This window comes from Henckelia pumila, chromosome 2 (assembly GCF_033568475.1).
Source record: "Henckelia pumila isolate YLH828 chromosome 2, ASM3356847v2, whole genome shotgun sequence".
NCBI lineage: Eukaryota > Viridiplantae > Streptophyta > Magnoliopsida > Lamiales > Gesneriaceae > Henckelia > Henckelia pumila.
In genome coordinates, this window is record NC_133121.1 from 134,056,803 (window position 1) to 134,069,271 (window position 12,469).

At 37.1% G+C, this 12,469-nt stretch overlaps 1 protein-coding gene across 3 annotated transcripts; it reads right to left on the reverse strand.

Annotated features, from left to right (window-relative positions):
- Positions 1–1,197: 1,197 nt before the first annotated feature.
- Positions 1,198–10,278, reverse strand: LOC140879563 (protein MODIFIER OF SNC1 1). 3 transcript variants are annotated; one of them, XM_073283324.1, is made up of 12 exons: positions 10,004–10,278; positions 7,872–7,947; positions 7,260–7,340; positions 7,126–7,170; positions 6,602–6,959; positions 6,307–6,409; positions 5,874–5,945; positions 4,450–5,755; positions 4,217–4,370; positions 1,719–4,130; positions 1,596–1,629; positions 1,198–1,523 (listed from the first exon to the last, which is right to left on the reverse strand). In XM_073283324.1, the coding sequence occupies exons 2-10, from the start codon at positions 7,901–7,903 to the stop codon at positions 1,734–1,736; spliced, it is 4,548 nt and encodes a 1,515-aa protein (XP_073139425.1). In that variant the 5' UTR covers positions 7,904–7,947; positions 10,004–10,278; the 3' UTR covers positions 1,198–1,523; positions 1,596–1,629; positions 1,719–1,733. The 3 variants fall into 3 exon arrangements, with proteins under 3 accessions (XP_073139425.1, XP_073139426.1, XP_073139427.1); XM_073283325.1 differs by having other exon boundaries at positions 1,198–1,540; XM_073283326.1 differs by lacking the exon at positions 1,596–1,629.
- Positions 10,279–12,469: the final 2,191 nt, after the last annotated feature.

A 12,469-nucleotide genomic window follows, 5' to 3' on the forward strand; every position in this document is an offset into this window, starting at 1 on the left:
AAGTTTTTATTAAATTTTAATTATTTATTCACAATATATAGACTAAATATCACACACACATATATATATAATAAATTTAATAGTAACACGCAATTTCTCAAATTTTTAAAAGCACAAAAATATCAAAATTATAATTTTTAGCATTGTTTATAGTTAGATCACATCAAAAAATTTAAATAGTGTTTGGAACACAAGAATTTTGAAGAAAATTTTTTAAAAATATATCATCGGATGTATTTCTTTGATTTTGAAGAAAATGGTTTTATTTTGAGATTTTTTAATTGATATATTTTTTTAAAAAATAAAATAATTTTTTTTAAAAAAAAATCACGTTTATAATTACGTTTAATATGGTTAATTTATAGTTGACTTTTTTCCCGTTTTTATCCGAATCTTAGTATTTTGATCACGTTTCACGTTTAATCCCGTTTTTTAAAACACTGATTTTATATCATTCTTAGTAATTGTCATAGATTTTATTGTTTTTAAGAAAAAAAAACACTTATAATACCAAGCATATTAACATAAAATATATTCATTTATTTGATCCAAAAACTTTAACAACTTAATTTTAAAATAAAACCTAACCGTTTATAAACTCTTAAAATAACTTATAAAATCTAAGAACTTATGAATTATTTTTAATAAATTTAACAAACCACCATGTAAAATCGAGAAAATGCACACCGATCTTCCATGATACAATTAAGTAACCTGCAGGCTGCAGCCGTTGAAATCCCAACTCTTTCATGGCATGAACCGCCCTTCCAAACACAGTAACCCCACCCCCAATTTTATCGATTGGACAAGTTTTGCTAAAAAAAATTTACATATATATACGACACAAGGATATAAAATAATTTCAAATTTTAATACTTACTTTAAAAACTTATCAAATTCAAAATGCCCATTGCCCATTGCCCATCTCTAGTAGGTTAACCATTTTTGAGTTGGTCCCTAGAAAAACAAGCATTAATAGCAGGAAATAAATGTTTGGGGCTGCACCAAAATATTCTTTGAAGTTTTAGATTGGGAGATGTCATTTAGGTAGTTTTTAAAAGAACTTTTAGGAAACACTTATCCATTTTTTCTTAACAAAATTTCAAAATTTTGTTAACAAAAACCAGAAAAATGCTTTCTAGAAAATCTTCCAAACACTACGTTAATCTAAAGCTTTGAGATTCAAGAGATCGCATTAACGCTGAAGCTTTGAACACCATTCTTAAACCTGTATGACAAGTGGTGTGCACCAGCTTGTATAAGCGTATCTTCTAACCGGCTTAATAGCCAGGATCTTAAATAACATACAAGACAAAGGAGCACCCAAGAGGAAGTAGCAAATCTGGAATCTTGCCACAAAATACACATAGCTACCATATTCGCTAAGGTTAAATCGAAGTCAGGTTATTGCGTATCGAAACAATTACAGTTGTAAAATGGAACTACCACTTGCAAAAAACACGACATCTTCACCCAAAGATCTGCCTCTACTAGGCTCCTAATTCGATCAATGTGTGTGTCACCTGTCAATGAGACAAAACTGGATTAAAAAATATAAATACTGAATCTAGCTCAAATCTAACTGCAACACCCACCTTCCTAAACAAGCCAAGATCCGCGTTTGGATAACTGGAACCGGAAACAACAGGACACCAAATTCAAATTTCACATTAAAACCAGTACAACCCAAAGTGGACAGAAACAGCACAAGTTCGTACCTAGCGAGAGTTTCCTCAGTGTTTGGGGTGGTTCTGGCCCCTATCCTGGTTTATTAGACAAACATTACTAGCTCCATCTGCATGTCCATCAAGCTTTTCAGGTCCATTATTCTTGTGTGGTCCAACTGGCTGGTATTCATAGTGAACACCCCGCCTCTGCCTTTCCCGAAATCTATGTGCGGGAGTTGGCCTATTTTCTGGGCCCGAAGCCCAATCTCCACGTGATTCATGGACTCTATTAGTTCGGGAGTTCTGTTTGCTACTTCTCCTTGAGCCTGTTGAGATATCATGCTCATGTTTAATATCTCTATTTGCAGAAGGAGCTGATTCAGCGGAGTTGATGGGATCTTGGTTCAGTGAAAAGAGAGGCTCTTTTGCTGAGGAAGGCTTCTTTTCTCTATTGAACTCTTGCTGATTGCCTGCAATTGACTGCTCAACCACATTAGATTCAGAGACAGATTGGCCAGGCTGAGGTCGATATGAATTGCGGCTTCGCTTATCATTTTGAGGTAAAGCTTGCGCTGTTTGTTGAGATAGATGATCCTTCTTCGAGGCCCCAGTTATTTCCATCATCACAGTTTCAATTCCAGTAGTTTTGTTACCATGCAAGTTATTTGTAAATTTCGAATTCAACTTGGGCTTCCAATGAGACACAGACTGATCTCCACGACTCCGACTATCCTTTGAAACAACAGTCCTATCTGGACGGTCCACATCAGCAGCAGACAGAGCGCCACTATGAATTTCATTACAGATAATATCCCCATGATCAGGATTATTTCCTGTGCTTCGAGGAACCCAAGGTAGGTGCCTTTTTCCTCGCCCATGATCTTTCCCGGCAGGAAGTTTGCTCGTTGCAGCTGTGGTTGCGTTATTGGAGATGCTATGGCTATCAGAAGTATCAGGATTTGTTGAATTTGTCTCAGAATTTATGAATTGATGTTGTTCTGTAGATTTTGGGACGTCCTTAGAAGGTTCAGATACCGGGGCAGGCCCAAGATTCCCACCTTTGGATGAATCTGTTGAAACCCGTTGCCGCCATGTTCCATGCTCCTTTTTAGGAATCTTATGCTTGTCATCCCCTTCCTTTGTCTCTACTTTAGACGCAGCAAAGACAGTCACAGAGCCCATGGATTGAGGGCTTACAGCACCAAATGATCCGAATTGTAAAATACCAGGAACCTCATCTGATTGAACCAAGTTTATTGGAGAAGGCGTATGTGGAGTGTTTCCCTGCTGAGCGAGTTCCATAGCCACTGGCTTCGGAACATATCTCTCCATTTCAGCCCTCTTTCCTTTTGAATTACCCTGTGCCATATTGTCACTGTTTGTGGCACTGTCTAATTCCACGGTAGATTTTTTGTCAACTTCAATTCCACTCTCGATTTTGTTTTGCGTGCGCACAGGGGCCCAAATAACAGTATCACTACTATGATGAACGTCCAAAAACTTATTGGGCTGTTGACTTCTTAAAGTTTTTCGAAAAGGCTGACGTTTCGACTGATTTGCTACTCTGCTGTGACTTTCTTCATTGGGTAAAGAAGAGAACGTCTTGGCAGCCTTTGCTTCTACATCGAGATCGGTCACTGTTACCGCCGAGTCATCCGGGTTTGACCAGGAAGCCTTGTACTCAACATCTTCAACTGACTGCTTTCCAGGATTATTGTCTGAAAGAAATGGTGACAAAACAGGAAAAACAGGGGCCTCATCCAATTTGTGCTTATTTTTGCTGCCATTGTTTTTCCTTCTCTGCTGGATGGATGGCTCGGCCACAGTGTTGGAGGTATTGAGCACATTTGACTCGTCACCTGATTGAATTTCACTTAAAGCAGCCTCAGTTGATGTATAGCTCACAATATCTTCTGGTGCCTCAGATGCAATATTTGCAACAGATTTTTCATGTGAACTTTTCACCAGTGATTTATTCAGCTTTTGTTTAAAACATGTTCGATTGTGCTTAGAGATGCCTCCATCATTCAATTGCATGCCTACTTTCCTAGCATTGTGTAGATCTTTCATCTGCAATGAATGACCATGTGAACGATTAGGTTCCAGTTGTTGAGGTGGCTCCACAGGCAAATTTTTGGTCACTTCAATAGATTCCCCAGACTGACTGATACCACTCTCCAGAGCAGTAACATTAGAATCAGAGACTAGATTTTGACCAGGAGCTTGAAACTTGGGATCAACCAACACTGTTCCCCCAAGGGTGCACAATTCCTCTTGCTCCCCATGGATGTCATCAAAGGTCTCAGTTGTCTCCTTTTTGTTTGCAGGTTCACCTACTTGGGTTCGACGATTCAGTTCTTCTAATTTAGCCAAAGCCTTCGCCTTCTGCTCTCTTATGCGGTCTTCCTCTTCCTTGTGCAATTGCAGCACGCGTTGCATTGTCATTTCTCTTCTCCTGGCACGCTGGTTAAAGCACAAAGATAAGGTAACAAAAACTTTTAGATACATTCAACTTGCAGAGAAAAGAATAGTAACTTAAATAAGAGAACCTGTTCTTGGATATCAGATGGATCGGATGTTCCCTCAGCAGGTTCTCCTTCAATCTTCCTTACAGAATCTATCATAGAGTCCTCAGCAGTCTTTTCAGCATCATTAGGGTCACGTACACGATTAACTCTACCATGCCCACCATGATATGAGCTCCTATGTATTTGAGATATATTGTTTAGCAATGGGTATGGCAAGAAAAACAAAAAGGTAAAAGAAACAAAACCTGTCTGACCTAGATACAGCAGGGGTTGACTGTTTTGGAACAGTCCCTTGATGCAGGGCAGAGCCAGAATCTACAGATGCGGAAACCCTTTCATTAGATCCAGCAGCATTAGTACCTTCAACAGAACAATTATTCATCTTCTTTTCAACTTGAAACCGACTCTTACGCTCCTCCCTGTTGAATGCATTCGGGACATCAGACTGCCCATCAGAAGAAACACGAAACTTGGCATTTAGAATGTCAAGTTTCTGCATCAGTACTGAATCTTTTGTTTCCCCTTGTAAAGATGGATTTCTCTCATTAGCAAGAGGTATCTGGCAAACTTCTGTCCGTAAAGATGCCACATTTGGTAATTCATTGGTCAAATTATCATTAACCAATTTTGCACTGCCCATACTCTCAGTGGACCTCACTATGACATTGTCTGGTGAATGTCCTTGATGTTCAAAATTGCGAGCTGAGTAGTCACTTGGTACTGTCCTCCTGGCATATTTATCCTTTTCCACATCATCTTCAGCCCCCCAGTCATTATTCTGGGGTGGCATTGTAGGAAGGCTGCCTTTACCAGAATACAAGACATTAGGACGTATATCCCGATCCCAGTTATCTTCTTCATCTTTTTGATACCAATCACTATGGTTCTTAGAGGGAACTCTTTGATGGGATTGGTGATCAGCTTCCATTTGCGCCGGCAATGTTTTACCAGAAGGACCATGTCCGATAGTGCCACCAGGGAAATTAGCAGGATCATGAGCACCCAGTCCTTGAAAACCATTGTACGAAGGGGGCCTTGCTGTCATAAATGGGATTTCCCGCTCGTTGCTGCAATAGCCCCGTGGCGGTCCATAATAACCATCAAAAGTCATTTGGCCTGGTGGAACAGGGGGACCTCGGTAGAATCCAGGCCTAAATGGTATGCCTTGCCGTGCATAGGCATCAGGCATCGGTGGCCTGTATAAATCTCCATTTCTGGGATGGGTTCCCCTAGGACCAGACGCTCCAGGTGGAACCGATTGTGCACCGCCTACACCTGGATGTGAAATCTGAGGAGGATAGTAAGGAAAAGGTTCCATTGGAAAGCCACCAGGAGCAACATGACCTCCAAATGCAGGTCCTGGGGGACGACCCCTATACCAAGGACCAGCTGGGGTATTAAAAGGAGGACTATGCCAAGCATCAAAGTGTTGAGAAGGAATATTGGGGTTGAAATACTGCTGGGGCTCCCCTTGCCAATTTTCCACTCTAGGGAAGATGCCATCTTCAGCAGTCCGGGGACAATCAGTCCTCAATATATTCGTAGTTCCACGTTGGGGATCTGTACTAAAGCGAAGCAGAGCATTAAAAAATTTGAAAGAACTGACTATGATAATGGAATACAGGATAGCAATTTATAACATGCAAGAAAGATCAACAAAAGAAAGATAAGTATAGACCGGTATGAAATTTTGCATCCTCTTCTTTTGCCGGAGCTGTTCTATCAGAAGCTGAGCTAGGACGGTAATTATCTGTTAAAAATCATGACCAAACGTGAGCCATGCAAACATAATGTAATCACAAGATGTAAATACACATGCGCAAAATATAAGTTAACAACAAAGTGAGGAGAAAATAAAAGTCAAATAATAGTGGTTTAATGCTAAAATGTATCTGAGCAGATTATCTAGCTTCTAGATAAAGGAGACAATTACAATTTCAAACGGTTCAACCAACTGAAATCAACATTTGCTTGCATCATCAAATGTGTAACTCAGTCGCTTGACACATGAAAATGCAACAGCGGAAACAACAGAAATCAAATTTTAAAAAAAATTGAGAAGCACCAATAAATGACAACCATGCATTCATTCTGCTTATAAAACTAACAACCTTGTGATTTCATATTCATCACAGAATTTTCTTTCTCGGAACCAAGAGTTGGAAAATCTCCAGAACTCAGGGAGAATCCATCTTCCTTGTGGGATTTTACACCCTGCAATTTTACAAAAACAGTAGGCACATTATGAAATTTGCAGCAGCACTCCACAAATACATGTTCATGAACATCATTCGTCACTATATGTCTACAACGACGTAAATGGAGAAAACTGAACTAGGTGCTTTCACTAAGTATATTGTTATTGGCAACTAAAGTGTAGATGTTAGGAAACAAGGTTGACCCTACCAATCTTTCTCCGACACCACTTGCACCCCATGCAGTTGAACTTTCAGACACAGGCTCCGAAAATCTGGAAACCTGCGAGCTTTTGGGTCTGGTTTCTGCACTTCTGGGTCGCAACGATGTCTGATTTGATGTCAATGACCCAGAAGCCGTCGAAGGTCTAGAATTTGTACCCCATGCATTTGAAACAGGTACATTCGTCCGGTCACTTTCAGACGTCGATGGTCGAGTTCCACTCCCACCAGATGAAGGGCGTCCACTAACATGACTATGTGCAGAAGTTCCACCATCAGCATTCGGTGCAGAAGAGAGCCATGCATTTGAGCCAGAGGAAGGACGACTACCCCAGCTAAGTGTACCCCTGCAAAGAAACAGAGTTTGCATCAATTTTATTTTAATTTTAATAGACAAAAAGGTACAGAAAGGACATGACAAAAGCAACTTAAAACATGGTTATACTGAGCAGAAAATTCGAAAGAAAGGCATTCGTGTTTCAATAGGCAACAAGAAAATCACTAATCACTCACTTGGGAACTATTTCAACATTCGGATCAAGACCATGATTCTCTAACCTTCAAATAGAGTAGGGTAAGGTGTTAGAAAACATACTCCAAATGCAAATGCTAAGATAGAAGTGAGGACCCTGCAAGATTATGCATACCTTTGGCTTGGTAAATTTATAGGTTTTGGAACAGTAACTTTCCCTAAAACTGTCATTCCACCCCGTCTTGCAGAAGCCCATCTACGAGGTGAGTCAACATTAGACAATGAATTTAGAATTCAAACATATGTTGATCAAAAGAAAACTAGAAGCATCGAAATATGAAAATAAGTTTCCAAATCTTATCGACGAGAAAATTCAGGAGGCACTGAATGTATCTCCCCAAGAATGAAACAAACACAATGACATAGGATGGCAGCTACTCAGAGAAGGTAACCCAGAAATATAATCAGAACTGAAAACATACAATAACACAAGAAACATTGTAAACGAAATAAAGAATTTGAAAACAGTTCAACCAAATATAACTTTAACAAAAACATAAAACACTTAATACTGAACCCAAAAGAACTATGTATCTTCATAACAGCAACGAGCATCCAATAAAATTTGCATATATACTGCAGTATCGCCAATAATTCCAAAACTAAGGGTATTTCAACAGTTAATAGGGCCTCAAATAAATCACCATCTTCTATTTCTTTGTAACGGTACAGCTTCAGTCAAATCTACCTGAGCTTTAGTGGTCAAGAAAAATACACCAATAAGTACCTTCGTTCTCCAGCCAACATACTTGAATTCATTGCCCAACTGAAAAGCCAATCTCATTCAAAAAACTTCACGCAACCTACACAAATAAGGAAACAAAACGTAGATCAGGGGAAATATTCAAACTGAGTGATATTAAAGTAAATGAAAAAAAATTGGAAAATGCTTAAATAGTAATAACAGTTTATGATTATATACGTGTTAAGCAACATACACGAATAGAGAACACTGAGTGCATAAAAGAAAACTAAGCATGTAAAACTATTGTTTCACTTAGCAAAAATACTTCCTAAAAAATGGATTTTCACTCCTAGACTCCTAGTTACCAATAATATTCAGTCTCAAGCCCGTGCCAGTTCTAGACAAAGGTGCCAGCTTACAACGAGGCCCTCTAGTTGCCTGTGCTGAGCATTTTAAGCATAGTTCATGAGACAGAGAAACATTAGGCAGTCTTCACTACTATTATCAGCTTCATGTCAACTACATTGTCTCAAAACCCTGAGAGCTGGCAACCAACAGATCAATACTATAAACCAGGCCCATAAAAAATTCAACCAGCTAGGTCAGACAGGGGTAGAACTTTCCAAGAAGGTTAAGGTGGGAAAATTTTCAAATAGCATTATCTCAAACAAGTGTTATCACACTATCACATAATTTGAAATTTTAAATTGTTCTAGTGAACTTTTAAATGAAACTGATGACATTACAATTTTTTTTTATGGATCTGTGTCGATCTCAAAGAAATCGAGTATCATATAAGATGAGATATATTATAGCATTTGATCAAATTAATTCTCAAACTAAAGTTTTCGCAATAATAGAATTTTCAAAAGCTTACTCATATTAAGATAGAAGAAAAAGTTACATATTAAATAAGGTGCTAATTACATATCAAACTGCCACAAAAATCATACGACAAAATATCAACTTCACATGGCGAATATAATATAATATAACAAAATAAATATAAGAAAAAATGGAAAAAAAATCCTTTCCACAAACTCTGGATAGTCAATTTGAAAAAAAAATAAACATGTTTGCACGAAACATAAGTACTGATTAAAATTAAAATTATATTAAATTCTTCAAAAAGTTCACCCCTTCCATTTAATTTTTAGTTTTCCCAGAGTTCCAATACAAACTATTTCAATATCAAATGTAGGGATGTATATTGTATACAGTGCGAGTATAAGTGATCAATTGATCCTTCTGAAACTGCAGTGACCCCACACATGGCCTAGATTGTGGCCCTAAAAAGTTCAAAAAAAAAAGGAGGTCCGTGTAGTACACAAATTGATATTTTAAATAGTTCCAAATATAGAGGACAATACTTTATTTTTCTTACGGACATTTTTTAACCTGTGCAGTGAGAAAACCAACACGAGGTTTGAGGGTCTCATCATGCCATTTCACTCTAGTTATTAGAGATGAAAAGGTCGAAGAGAAACTCCTTCGTCACGAGACCAAAGGTTTGTGGCATGAACTCCTCATAAGGTGTGCTACTCAACCATAAGGTCCCAGAGTTTCACACAAACACCCAATCAACTAAAAGTTTCTTAAAATTCTGAGCACCAAACCAGATACTCAACCAACTGCAGCAGATATGCATCGGACCTCAATAACAAGAAGTTTTTTTTGTGTACACAATGACAGGTTTTCACTTGATGGAACGCCCAGAAAAAGCAAAGCTCTAAGTATTTAAATGAACAAAAGCCCTAAATTCAACTATAGTAAATAAGGGAAAAATAGCATGTGAACAAAGTTGATGGTTTGTCAAGCTGTACTAGCCACCTCAAGGTGACTCGGCCTAATCCTCCTGCGCTTGACTCTACTGTTTGTAATACAATGACATCGACAAAAACGAGCTGTGTCTCTCTTTCCCAGTATGTCCAGTTAATTGAAGAAAGTAATCCCAAAGCAAGCCAGATATCCATATGCATAACTATACACACAAATAATACATATGAAGGTGTCCCTCGCGCTAAAATGATTAGTCTCGATAATCGATACCTCAAATACCAATATCGTAACCCTAGATCCCATTTTCTACCCCAAATTTCAATCCAAAATCCTACTTTACTAATTAATAGGCACACAAGCACATAACACCATAAAAATTAAGAAAGAGCGCAAACCGGGTTGAAAAAAAAACAGCTTCTCGAATCTGCGGAAGGCCCCGATCTGCGAGAATAACAATTTCGAACAGAAGAGGAAATTTTGAAAAATTGAATGGGGACGGATACTATAACATGGAAAAGGGTGCGTATGCGCGTATTGATGGCGAGTGATTAAGGCGGCGGCGAGCTACGGTGGCTGTTAGGGATCGGAGAGAAGTGGAGGGAGGGGGAGAGACGAGGCCAAGCGATCTTGAGTTTGAACCGACCCAAACGCAATCAAATAGAGAACCTACTCCGTTTATCGGAAAATATTATATTAATCTTTTTTCTTTCGACAGAACTACCAATAAGCCCATTAAAATATTTTAGTCTCGCACAAATTTATGAAAAAAATAATGTAAATAATATTCGAAAAGTTATTTGCATCAAACATCCCTGTGAAATATTGAAAATAAACATTTTTCTTCTGTGAAATTTTAATAGGTATTCAACCCTGACCTTTTATAAAATTAGCACACGTGCCCCTTCATATATGAATGATTGTTGCGCACGCGTACCTCATGCGATCGAGCAAACATTTTGATTTTTTTCACCAAATATCTATATGAAATATTTAAAATACATGTTTGACCCCTTGAAAGTATAATTTTTAAATATATCCAACTCATAATACACAATTTTTATTAAGATCCAATTATAAAATATTTACCAAATATTTTTCATTTTATGAATTTTTGTTTTTATTTAAAATTTATTTCTTAATTAATTTGTTTCTGGAAAAAATATTATTACTTTGTCTTGCTATCATTATTTATTAAACTCACTTCGTGTTTCCAACTTCTCGATATCTCAATCAATTGATTGGGATTAAAGATGTCAATTAAAATTTCACAAGAAAAAAATGTACATTTTTAATATTTCACAAAAGTATTTGGTGCAAATAACTCAATATTCCAATCAATTGATTTAAAGTGATGGTTCGAATAATATTAATGCATGTTGATATAATTTCTATTTATTTACTTCCGTGAGGAACTAGTTTTCCCCATATTTTGTAAGCCGTGAATGACGCTAATAAGATAAATTATATTATATAAATTTGTATGTGCATTACGTTCGACCGAAAAAATGTTAGTAAAACAGAAAGAATCTATGACAATTTAGGTTTGTACTCAACAACTCGACGCTCCCTTTCTTTCATAGTCTTCAAATTACATCGACCAAATAAATCATGCATACTATAATTTTTTTTGTATTATGTTGACCAAGACGATGTTAGCGAAAGAAATTGCATCTTCGATATGTTAGTTTTATGTTCACCAACTCGGCACTCAGTAGGCAATTTGTATTGTTTTTTTTCCGCAAAAAAAATTGATACAAAAACAATTATTAATGATCTCGTTGTTCACATACCGTCAAGTTTTCAAGTTGTGATTTATGCAAATATTTTGGTGCTTTTTTCCTTATACATATACATATGCCACAAAAACTTGTAGCATTATTATAAACTGTGCATTAAATTAAGGGTACAAACGAACCAAATCGAGCCGAATAATTGTAAAATTTTAATGCTCGAATTCGGTTCGATAAGAGTATATTTGAGTTCGAGCTCGATTCGAAGCTCGATAATTTCAAATATTTTGGCTCAAACCGGCTCGAAATATTCGAACCTATTCATGAACTATTGCTCGGATTTTATGGTTCGAAAAGCTCAAAATATTCAAAAAGGTTCGAAATGTATATATATTTATTATATAATTATATTATATTAATTAAATATCAAGGCTCGCGAACTATTTGCGAACTATCGAACAGAATAATTTTGGCTCGAGTTTGGCTCGAAAAAAAGTTCGAACATATTCGAATTCGGCTCGAGTTCGATAAGCTCGAATACGAATCAAATATTTATCGAGCGGGCTCGTAAAGCTCACGAACAAGCTCGGTTCGTTTGCACCCCTATCATTAAATAATCACCATTTTATTATCATACTAATATTATTATTTTGAGAATCATCTTTTTTTTTTATTTGAAAATCATTTTATTTAGACATGTCAAGACAAACTAATGAGGCAAGTCGACTCGTGACCCAAAATTAGGCAGGCCGACCTAGCGAACCTAGTCAAATTTGTATCTAATTTGGCTGTGTGCAATGGTCTATATTTTTAACAGATTGAGATATTATCAGCTCAATACACTTATTTTATATAACGACATACTAATAATTTAATTATTGTTAGCATTATTTTTCAAACAAGCTTAGTGGGTTTGGGCTGCTATACGGACTTGAGCACTTTGACCCAAAATTAAAAACTATTGGGTCCAATCTAATTGAAGAGAGGGCTTCCACCATCAATACAGTCCGAGTTTGCCAAAACATGCATTGTTGTTCCAATACGCAAAATTAGATGATATATTCAATATTTCGTCACCAACATTTGTATACCTATAACTATAAGCTTTGAAAATCATGGCAATTGAAGTAA

Bases quoted from the DNA above. Each gene is read 5' to 3' on its own strand.
- LOC140879563 (XM_073283326.1), bottom strand. From the start codon at position 7,903: ATGAATTCAAGTATGTTGGCTGGAGAACGAAG. The intron at 7,341-7,871 runs GTACTTATTGGT...CTCACCTCGTAG, and splicing joins ATGTTGGCTGGAGAACGAAG to ATGGGCTTCTGCAAGACGGG. The intron at 7,171-7,259 runs GTATGCATAATC...CTCTATTTGAAG, and splicing joins ATAAATTTACCAAGCCAAAG to GTTAGAGAATCATGGTCTTG.